The sequence below is a fragment of the Fusarium fujikuroi genome, chromosome FFUJ_chr05 (assembly GCF_900079805.1).
Source record: "Fusarium fujikuroi IMI 58289 draft genome, chromosome FFUJ_chr05".
Classification (NCBI taxonomy): domain Eukaryota; kingdom Fungi; phylum Ascomycota; class Sordariomycetes; order Hypocreales; family Nectriaceae; genus Fusarium; species Fusarium fujikuroi.
Window position 1 is genome coordinate 3,354,219 of NC_036626.1, and position 10,699 is coordinate 3,364,917.

Below are 10,699 nucleotides of genomic sequence, written 5' to 3' on the forward strand. Positions count from 1 at the left end.
CAATCTTGAGATCCACCGCAATGGGCATCTCATCAGCATCTGTAACGTAACTGACTGATCCAACGGCTGGGATCCACGAAACGGGACGTCCGAAACCCAACAGGATACTTGGGAAAAAAGAGGAGCCACTGTGTGATATTTGACGCAAGCCAGCCAAAGTCATGGGCATGGCGGCCGACGTATCCGAGAGGTCGATATGGCTTCAAATGAATACATGGGTTCGTCTATGTATGGCCTATGGTTTAATGATGATGGAAAATAAGATATTGATGTTTGAAGTGCGATATTGCTGTACAGTAGTGGAGTCGCCGATCTTCGGTTGTCAAGGATCGCCAAGAAATTGGTGGTGATGAAGGGGAGAGCTCTGGTAATGACGTAGCTGTACCGTACTGTAGGTACCGCCTCTGGAAGTCTCAGCTGCAACCACATCCAGCTCATCCCTGATTGAGCTCCGTAAACGGGAAGATCCTTTTTTAGATGCATGCATTACACAATACAATCGAAACTAGAAGACTCTGTTTTCCTCTGCTTCACTCTTGTTCTCTTCCTGCATCATCCATTGAGTGTTCTCTCACTGACATTCTGTGCTTCCGCTCGTGTCATGATCTAGAAAGCACCTAACGTTTTCTTTGACCTCGTTGGCTTATCATTGATTGACGTCGAACATCCCACCAACTCCGCAAAATAATGCCTGTCTCTTCTATGATGGCCGCGCGACTGGCTCGCGCCGGTCAAAACAGGGCCATTACCAGCTCTCGATGCTTCAAACCGTCTCTCGCTCCTCGCCCACTATACTCGTCGCAATCGCGAAGCTTCGTCAAGCTCACAGGGGCTTGGCCGTCAATCACAAAGGGCTCTCCAGCAACGAGCCGAACCACCCGCCAGCTACCCTCCCAATTCTTCGTGCGCGCCCTTTCAGGGAAACCACTTCCCCAAGGAAAGTCTAAAGTCGTTAATTTTTGCTATCGCCTAGCGGCTTGGGTTGGCATCTCAATATCAGTCATCGGCGTTGGTATTGTTGGCTTCTTCATATACGATGCCAGCACATATTGCGAGCACCCCACTCAGAGCGATATCGATGTCTCAAAGATTGCCCTGCAGCCTCGCAGTGGTGGTGAAAAGAACCTGCCAATCGCCGAGGTGTTCATTGATGATGACGACTCGGAGGAGAAGCGTCGCCTCAAAGACAAGCCACGACTGGTGATTCTTGGTGGCGGATGGGGAGGGGTTGCGCTCCTCAAAGAGCTGAACCCAGAAGATTATCACGTTACTGTTATTTCGCCAACCAATTACTTCCTCTTCACCCCTATGCTTCCCTCAGCTACAGTAGGTACTCTTGAACTGCGATCTCTTGTTGAGCCTATTCGACGAATCCTGAGCCGGGTTAACGGTCACTTCATTCGCGCCAAGGCTGAGGATATCGACTTTTCGCACAAGATGGTAGAAGTGTCGCAAGTTGACGCAAACGGCAAGGATTTCAAATTCTATGTGCCATACGATAAGCTTGTCGTTGCTGTCGGTTCGACAACCAACCCTCACGGTGTCAAGGGTCTGGAAAATGCCTACTTCCTCAAGGATATCAATGACGCACGCATGATTCGAAACCAGGTCATACAAAACTTCGAGTTGGCCAATTTGCCTACATGTCCAGATGAGGAACGAAAGCGTCTGCTTTCCTTCTGCGTCAGTGGCGGTGGCCCTACAGGTGTCGAGTTCGCTGCTGAGCTTTTTGACCTTCTCAACGAGGATCTGACGAGGCACTTCCCCCGACTTCTACGTAATGAGATCTCAGTCCATCTTATCCAAAGCCGTGGACATATTCTGAACACATACGATGAGACTGTGTCACGGTATGCTGAGGAACGCTTTGCTCGCGACCAAGTTGACGTTCTCACCAACTCTCGTGTCAAGGAGGTTCTCCCTGACAAGATCATCTTCACACAGAAACAGGACGATGGCACAATAATCACCAAGGAGCTGCCTATTGGCTTCTGCCTTTGGTCGACTGGCGTTTCGCAAACTCAGTTCTGTCAAACACTGGCTGCTAAACTGGGCAAATCTCAGACAAACCGGCATGCTCTGGAGACTGACACCCACCTTCGTCTTAATGGCTCCCCGCTGGGCGATGTATACGCCATCGGAGATTGTTCTACAGTCCAGAACAATGTTGCCGACCATGTAGTCACCTTCCTGCGATCCTTGGCCTGGAAGCGTGGCAAGGACCCCGAGACGCTTCAGCTCAGTTTCGCTGACTGGCGAGGTGTTGCTGAGGACGTCAAGAAACGATTCCCCCAGTCTATCAACCATCTCAAGCGCGTGGACAAGCTATTTGAGGAATTCGATAAGGACAAATCCGGCACACTCGACTTTGATGAGTTGACACAATTGTTAAAACAAGTTGACAACAAGCTCACATCCTTGCCTGCTACTGCCCAGCGCGCTCATCAGCAAGGACAATATCTTGCTCGCAAGTTCAACAAGATGGCACGCATGCATGAGGGCCTGAACGCCAACGACATTCGCGAGGGTGATGTTGATGCTGCTGTTTACAAGGCCTTTGAGTACAAGCACCTAGGCAGCCTCGCTTATGTTGGTAACTCTGCCATCTTTGATCTTGGAGAGGGTCGAAGCTTGGCTGGTGGCCTCTGGGCTGTTTATGCTTGGCGCTCTGTCTACTTTGCGCAGAGCGTAAGTCTACGAACACGACTATTGATGGCTATGGACTGGACCAAGCGAGGTCTATTTGGACGAGGTTCGTATCCCTTCCCATTCTCACGAGCATCTCTGACAATAAACAGATTTAATGAGTTTCTAAATCTATTCTTATGAATATTTAATATTTGTCATTTCTTTAGATCTTGAGGCGTTGGAGCTTAGTATATAGGCATAGCAGGACTTGCGAAAAGCACGTTTGTAGACGCGATGTAGCAGAGGAATCGCAAGTCTAATTTGCTTGATGGAGTTATGCTCTATGAGTTACGCTTCTGGGGCCCTTTTTTTCGCAGCAAAAGTCGAAATATTATTTTTCTCCCTAAAACACCTAGACGCCCATCTATCTTTATTATATCATGAAGTCCTTGTATGTCCACTTCTCCGTAAACTTGCGCTTGGCCTGTTTGTGGAAAGCAATATGTCTTCTGCTCTCAACCTTGCCACGCACCAACATGCTTCGGTATCTGTCCCGGAGCATGTTGCCCTCGGGCTTGAGACGGCGCAGCGAACTTTCGAGCTCATCTGGAAGGACAAGCTCAAGATCCCGTTCAGGAAGCTTATACTTGCCAAGCTGCTTGCGGCGCAATTTCTCGGCACGAAGCTCATCAATGGGGTCGGATTCGTCGTCTTTTTGCAAGACAAGTGCCTTGTTGCGGTCTCTCTCTTCGATCTCCTCGGCGATCTCCTGGATGCGCTGGGCTTGGCGACGGTGGGCCTTAAGGGCAGCCTTGTGTTTCGCGAGACGCTCCTCTTCCTTGCGGCGCTTGATGCGATTGCGCTGAGCTTGGGTCTTTCTCTGTGGGCGCTTGGCGGATGGCTTATCATCTTCAGCACCACTCTGGAATCCTTCCCATTCGGAATCCTCCTCCCACTCCGAAAGGTTGGCACGAGCCTCTGCGGCCTCGGCCTCAGCCGCTGATCGGGCTGCAGCCTCCTGCTTAATGCGCTCCTGTTCCTCTTTCTCCAGGCGTTTGCGCTCAGCTTCAAGAGCCTTCTCACTCTCTTCTTCCAGACGTTGTGTGTACTCGTCGAAATCAGGGTTGTAGCTATATCCTCCCGTGGGCTTGAGAACAGCAGGAACCTGCTTGCCACTCTCCAACAAAGAAAGGGGCTCCTTCTTCATCGACTTTGGAGCCTTGGGCTTGACCTCCTCTTCCAAGAAGTTTTCGGGATCCTTCGCCTGTGGCTCTGCAGGCATGTCCCAGATATCATAGGTGGCATCTTGTACTTGGACAGTATTCTGATGTTCTCCATCGGCCACTCGCTTTAGTCGCGCCAGCTCCTTGTGTGACACCCAATCAGTCCTTTGGCGTTTCACAGGAAGAATTCCATTTGTTGTCTTATCACCCGGTCGCTTGCGCATGGAAACGGCGGGCACGGGAGAACGGGCATTGATGATCTCGTCAGCCTTGAGGCCCTTCTTGATGTGCTTGTTGAACTTTTTGGGGAGACCGGCATCGCCCTTAGTATCGAGAGTGAACAAGTCTTCAGAGGACTTCTCCTTGATAACACCACTATATAGATATATTAGCAGAGCGAGAAGGAAGTGCTTAGAGTTTAGCTTACCCAGCGATAATCTCCTTGTTCAATTCTTCAAGACCCTTCTGCACCTCGGTTACATCAACATTTTTCCTCCATGCCTTCTTTCCTTTTCGCGAAGGCTGGTTGAACTGTTTGGGAGCATCTCCCCCGGTGGCGTTCTTGGACTGTAACACTGGCATATTTGCGAGACCTCTCTGGAAAAGGATATCGCGTTGTCGATAATGAAGAACGAAAATGCTGCTTGTTGATAGAAGTGGTGGGGGACCGATTTCTTAATTTTTTAGTGGAGCCGGGAGTCTCGACCCGCTAAGGATACCTCCATACAAAATACGGAAGCAAATCAATCAAACGCTTAACTTGATGGGGACTCCGTAATGGACGGCGACAGATATGTTCTTATCGGCACGTGCACCTTCCTCGGATTCGTTCAGGGTGGCCTCCATGTCATATGCTCCTGCCAAATCCAGGATCTAGACGCTCCTTTCTCCAGATTCTAGCTGGTAATTAGCCTTTTATCCCTACGATACAAATTGCCACTCTGAGGTTGCATCATTCTGTTGTTCTTCCTTTTCTTGCGTCGCCAAGAAAAGAATCTATTCCTTGAAGAAACCGAGATCGCATCCTATCCTTTCCAGCGGCCTCATATCCATTAGCTTGACAGCTGTCAAATCCACCGTCCCTTACAAGCCTCCGAACGAGACAACAGAACCGCAAAGATGTCGCAAGCTGGCGGATCATACAATAACCCCTTGAAGAAGTTCAAGTGTGTGCATTGAGAATTTACGTTCAAATCATTCAGCTAACACATGTTCAGGTTGGTGTTTCTAGGAGAACAGAGCGGTATGTCAATGTCCGACTGTGGAAGCGTCCGAATCAAAATCACTAACAACCATAACAACAGTCGGAAAGACCTCTTTAATCACACGATTCATGTATGATTCTTTCGACAACATGTATCAAGCGACAATTGGCATTGATTTCCTCTCCAAGGTCAGGACCGTGACAGCCGACCCCTAGGCCAAACTAACGTCTGCCCACTTAGACCATGTACCTCGAGGACCGGACGGTGCGACTGCAGCTATGGGATACTGCTGGACAAGAACGATTCCGAAGCTTGATTCCTTCTTACATCCGCGATTCAAGCGTAGCTGTTGTTGTCTATGACATCTCTAGTATGTGCCCCTGATGACCCCACTACCCGGCTACCCCCTCGCCCTCAATGTGGCTATGCACGAGTCGTGCTAACACCGCTCTTCTTATAGACGCTAAGTCATTTCAAAACACCAAGAAGTGGATTGACGACGTACGAGCCGAGCGAGGTAACGATGTTATTATTGTGCTGGTTGGAAACAAGACGGATTTGAACGACAAGCGGGAAGTGACCACACAGCAGGGAGAAGAGGAGGCAAAGAAGAACAACCTCATGTTTGTCGAGACAAGCGCAAAGCTGGGCCACAACGTCAAGAACCTGTTCAAGAGGATAGCACAAGCCTTGCCTGGCATGGAGGGAAGCGATGCCGCGGCGCAAGCTTCCAACCAGAGTGAGTATCTATGCCCGGCAATTCCGAGGGTAACTAACACGATGCTTAGTGATTGATGTCAAGACGAACAACTCGCAGCAGTCGCAAGAAGGCTGCGCATGCTAAATATGCCAGTACCGATTCGGGAATGGAGTACAGGAGTACCTGGGAAAACGTGAGCCGTACTCAATATGCGAAAGAAGCCTGGCTACCTCGCACACAACATAGGATATCAAGCATAGCGTGTGGATCTGAGTGCAGGAGCTTGTATAATACAACCAGGACTACGAGCCTACGATCGTTATATAAGAAACTTTAATGTTGATTCGACTGGCTTGCGCTGGTCAATCATTTCGCTTCTATCTCGTTACATTTTCATCAGCCATGCCGCTTCAGAACATCTTATGATATGGTAAACGATCCGTTCCCTTCACTTCATTAAAAGTGTTCTCCCCATTTTTTATCGGGCTTGGCAATTATGCGTCAAGAACTGTTGCATCTTCAATGCCCCGTTCCGGTTTGTACTATGAACCGTTCAAGCCGCATTTTGTACTTGCACTTCACCATTGGCGAGGCCGAAATAAGCAGCAATTGGCTTCTGTGCTTGAAGTCGCTTGCCCAAATTCACGGCTTCACTGCCGTTAAAGCCATGGAACAGTCCAATTTCAACGATGCCAGGGGTTCGGACCAATTCCTCAGCGAGCGCATTAACTTCCCAGGCACCGTCCTTTCCACGACCATCCCCTTCCGACTTGACATCCTTGGGAAGAAGCAAGGGAGAAAATGGGGCGTCGATAAGCCACATACCGTTGTCTGTCACGCATTCTCCAGCCTTGCTAGGGAGGCCTGAACGCACAACAGGGTTGGCTGAGCCCATTGCTCGAAGACGGGTCAAAACATCAGGGGCAGATAGGGGAAGGACTTCGATGGGAATGGTCTTCCAGGTGGTACATAATCTAGGAGATTGCTTTCGGTAATCTGGTAATTGTCAGTCTGTTTCAAATTTTTCGGGGACAAAACTACTCAGTGCATACCAGCAACGGCAATGAACTTCTTTGCAGCAATTGCTACCAGTTTCTCTTGGAACAGACAAGCACCACCACCCTTGATAAGGTTGAGGTCCTCATCAACCTCGTCAGCACCGTCGAAGGCAACATCAAGAGGAACAGGAAGCCCATCCACGACTGGTCTCTCATCAAGATTGACAAGGTTGAGACCAGCAGCGCGAATGAGACCCTTTGACTGGCTCCCAGTAGGAATAAAGGTCATTCCCTTGTAGAACTCAGGACCCTTGCTGACAATGGCGTCGACAACGTAAACAACAGTACTGCCAGAACCAATGCCGACGAATTTGTAAGAAGCATCGAGGTGATCATTGACTGCCTGGTAGGCGGCCAATTTCTTGGCCGATTCGACTAGGTTCGCTGCCGAAGACATGGCTCTCGAATTGGACCTGTAAGTGAGACTGAGACCTTGAGTCGGTTTATAGCTGCGTATGTGGGTTGGTGGGATGTGCAGGACCCCGCGGTGCGGATGACGAGGGGTGGTGGGGAGATATCGTGGAGAAGTGTAGGGTAATCGAGTTAATTGAGTTGAGAAGAACCTAGCACCTCGAGCCAATGTTGTAGTTGAGTGGAAAGTGTGATGTGTAGAAGCTGATGACAGTATGGGTGGTTTCGGGATAATATAATGTTTCACGAGAGACTTTGTAGGAAGAAAAGATGCAGTTCCGACCAGAGCGGGTGACTCTCTGGTGGAGAGATGTGAAAGCCACTTCATGTAGGAAGACAAATGGACCCTTTTTGCCAAGGGCAATCAATAAGCAAGCTTGGAAAAGCACGGCAAATTAGAAAGTCAGGATATCTACCAGGGCACGAATGGGCAGTCGAGAAGGATCACATGTGATCAACTTCCCTCAATCACCCCAACTCGATGGGAGTCAGATCAGGACGATGTTCTGTCTTGTCTTACGAATCAAGAGCTGTAATTTAGTGGGCCAGCGAAACGAATATCTGAGAGGGATCAAGAGACCCCCAAATGGGTTTTTCTAAACCTACCGCACTTCACCTAGAAGAGGCAAGCCCAAGCGCAGAAAGATTATCTACAGCTTGGGCGGGTTTGGGGCGGGTTTGGGATTTGGGGTTGCAGCAAGTGACGTGATGGCTTGCTGTCACCACCCTAAAACTCAAAAGATTAAAGATGATGAGTCAGCATCATGATTGGCTGACAAGTTTCTAACTCAGCCCAGCTTTGTCGGTCACCACGTGATTTAAGATTACACCGGCAGTCTCGGGCGCAAGTTCTTGAGGCAGACCCTGGTTGCATCATTCATTTGTCCCTGTAATTTCGTTCTTCTTCTTCGCGTTTCTTATTCAGTCTCGATATCAACAAACGACGAGGAATAGTTCATTGAGTTCGAAGGTCCCGGAAGGAAAAATCACATTTTCACAAGAGAACGCGCCGCCATGTCTCGGTTTACTCGATCCCTCCGGGTACCCCGGCCTAAGGTAAGGAGGAGCACGCGACTCGATCCTGATATCGCCTCACAAGGACGGCGATGAGGTCAACAAATGCTAACTGAAGTGTTTGCAGAGCCTATTCGGCATCACCAGCCTCCAGACCGGCGTCGAACTCATTGCTTTGGCTCTCGTCTTCAACAAGATCACTGGCGTTTACGGACTCCTGGCCATTCTTACTGGATATCAGCTATCTCTCCTCCAGCTCTCAACATACGTCTACTCTATTGCGATTCTCGTCGGACTAGCAATTCTTATTCCTCACGTTAGGCGACAAAGCCCCTTTGAATGTTTGGCGCTCGCATGGCTTTACATCATCGACACCGTTATCAATGCAGCATACACCGCAGCCTTTGGCTTGGACTGGTACTTCTCTACTCAACTGAGCGAGACAACCGAATCCAAGAAGACGGATCTGCCTAATTTTGTGGCTGAGGGTATGCAAGGCCTGCGCAAGGAGGCTGCCATGCATGGAAAAGTCGTTCCTCAGGAAACGGCTGCCAGCATGTTGTTGATTGTTGGCGCGACGTTGATCCGTGTGTATTTCAGTTTCATCGTCATGGCGTATGCACAGCAGGTGTTGCAAAAGTATATGCAGCTGATGATTCTAGAAGGCCCTGGCGTTGATGACCAAGAAGGCCCCTTCGCTGAGGATCTTCCTGACGGAGAGGGCCGCCGGGGCCGCCTTGGCCGTTTGATGGTATCATGTGGCAGAGCTTACTGGCTTGACACCCGGGAGTCCGATGAATGGGCTCCCAGCCTGGGAGGACCCAACAAGCCCGTCTCAGCGGGCACGCTCTCTGGCGAGGTTTAAAACCGTTTCATGCGGAATCTGCCGCACATCACTGGGCGACCCTGATGAATCATTCTCAGGGCTAGAAGTCGGATGAATAATAAGCGGACAGGCCGGGAGGGAGAGTATGTTCTCTTTTTTTACATTTCGTGGTGCAACATAGGACCGGTGTTTCGGGTTCAGCAATTCGCATGTTCATGGTCAATGAACAGAGACGATAGACGGAGTTTGTTTAGTAAGAATGTGGCATCTTGAAGATCCAAGAGGAAACAAGCATATGTCCAGTCCAACACGGAAAGCATGCCGACGATGACTCGGCCGACACGGAGGAAGGGCGGCATATGCGGCGAAATCGCGGCATGTTGTGGATTCATTGAACGGCCACTGCGGGCTGTCAGAGCGGATGAGCCGACACAAGAGGTTGTGTTACGGATTGCGTGATAGGACCATCCCAGTTCAATGCTGAAAGACGTGAGAGGCACATGATATTATCTCGTCATTGCACACTGGGCCGTCATGGATCGATGAGCGTAAGGTTCTTCTCTTGTACACTAGAGTTGTTCTGGATTATGAAATGGGTGCATTGAGTACAAAATTTCGGGATAATGATAATACTTGCTACGCAGCTTAGCACCTAATACACCTTTTGGTTAGACAATGAAATTGAATACCAAGATCTGTTCTTTCACAAATTGCTATTGTCATCACTGTTTACTTTCATTGTGATATGGTTGTTGATGAGACTGGCCAATGACATTTGAGCAGTTAATCAATCAGTAAGCCTCAGTATAAAATAGCTGGCCTCCGTCCTCGGACACTCCCGCCTACGGAGGCAGCGAGAGGGTATCTTCCGATATAGATGGCTAATGTCTGTGCTTCTTTGGTGATTCTTTTCTTTCCGATGCATGACCTCAGGCATCGTGGGATCGTGAACATAGCCGACAGGATTACCAACTGCCTCCGCCTCAGACATGAATGATGAAATCGTAAGTAAGCTCATGAGCCTTCAGGGCCCAATGCCATTGGGAGAAGTGAGAAACATACGGACACCGGCCGGTAGTCGGAGTGATCCCTGCAATTCGCAAGTGAGTTTTCGTTTCTGGGGTGGTCATGCAATTCTTCGCAACGATACTGCAGAATCAATCTCTCATCATTTTGGTAATTCTTGCGCGGACCGTCGGTGGCCCAACAGCATCCCTCAGCAGGAACTCGGGGTGGGTCCGGGACGCCATGTACCCCTGTAAGTATCTCCTGCCCAATGCCTGTGTTCGCGCGGGGAGCTTTATTGGTTGATCGCATTACATAAGGCCCAGCAGGCCAATTGAACATCAGCTCGAAGCAAATCCAAAGCTCCTCATTCGCTATCGGTGGGCGCGGAGTCGTGCACTGGCCCTTGTTCCAGCGGAAGACGCGACCCTGAGAGAGCACCCCCAAACTGTCGACAGGACGCAGTGAGCCCCGCCGTCCGGGGCATAGCATCCCGCTAATCGATCACGCAATCGAGGGCGAGGATTCATACAAGCCAATCTTGTGGCCATTGAGCGGCGTCTGGATGGAATTTGCAGCTGTTTTTGCAACTAGATTAATGGCGCGGGGAAAAAATCGGCGAATGGAAA

At 49.8% G+C, this 10,699-nt stretch overlaps 5 protein-coding genes; 3 read left to right on the plus strand and 2 right to left on the minus strand.

Moving 5' to 3' along the window:
- Positions 1-687: 687 nt before the first annotated feature.
- FFUJ_07805 (probable NADH dehydrogenase (ubiquinone), 64 kD subunit, mitochondrial) lies at positions 688-2,815 on the plus strand (the record flags this gene model as incomplete). XM_023578098.1 has 2 exons in its annotated part: positions 688-2,752; positions 2,799-2,815. The coding sequence occupies 2 exons, from the start codon at positions 688-690 to the stop codon at positions 2,813-2,815; spliced, it is 2,082 nt and encodes a 693-aa protein (XP_023431458.1).
- A 246-nt stretch (positions 2,816-3,061) lies between these two features.
- On the minus strand, positions 3,062-4,433 carry FFUJ_07806 (related to myosin heavy chain proteins; the record flags this gene model as incomplete). XM_023578099.1 has 2 exons in its annotated part: positions 3,062-4,226; positions 4,279-4,433. 2 exons carry the CDS (start codon positions 4,431-4,433, stop codon positions 3,062-3,064), a joined length of 1,320 nt encoding a protein of 439 aa, XP_023431328.1.
- Positions 4,434-4,970: 537 nt separating this feature from the next.
- On the plus strand, positions 4,971-5,900 carry FFUJ_07807 (probable Ras-related protein Rab-6A; the record flags this gene model as incomplete). XM_023578100.1 has 6 exons in its annotated part: positions 4,971-5,017; positions 5,069-5,094; positions 5,156-5,244; positions 5,297-5,426; positions 5,517-5,795; positions 5,845-5,900. 6 exons carry the CDS (start codon positions 4,971-4,973, stop codon positions 5,898-5,900), a joined length of 627 nt encoding a protein of 208 aa, XP_023431329.1.
- A 409-nt stretch (positions 5,901-6,309) lies between these two features.
- Positions 6,310-7,211, minus strand: FFUJ_07808 (related to D-ribose-5-phosphate ketol-isomerase; the record flags this gene model as incomplete). XM_023578101.1 has 2 exons in its annotated part: positions 6,310-6,752; positions 6,809-7,211. The coding sequence occupies 2 exons, from the start codon at positions 7,209-7,211 to the stop codon at positions 6,310-6,312; spliced, it is 846 nt and encodes a 281-aa protein (XP_023431330.1).
- Positions 7,212-8,239: 1,028 nt separating this feature from the next.
- FFUJ_07809 (uncharacterized protein) lies at positions 8,240-9,104 on the plus strand (the record flags this gene model as incomplete). XM_023578102.1 has 2 exons in its annotated part: positions 8,240-8,281; positions 8,367-9,104. The coding sequence occupies 2 exons, from the start codon at positions 8,240-8,242 to the stop codon at positions 9,102-9,104; spliced, it is 780 nt and encodes a 259-aa protein (XP_023431331.1).
- Between the last annotated feature and the right edge of the window lie 1,595 nt (positions 9,105-10,699).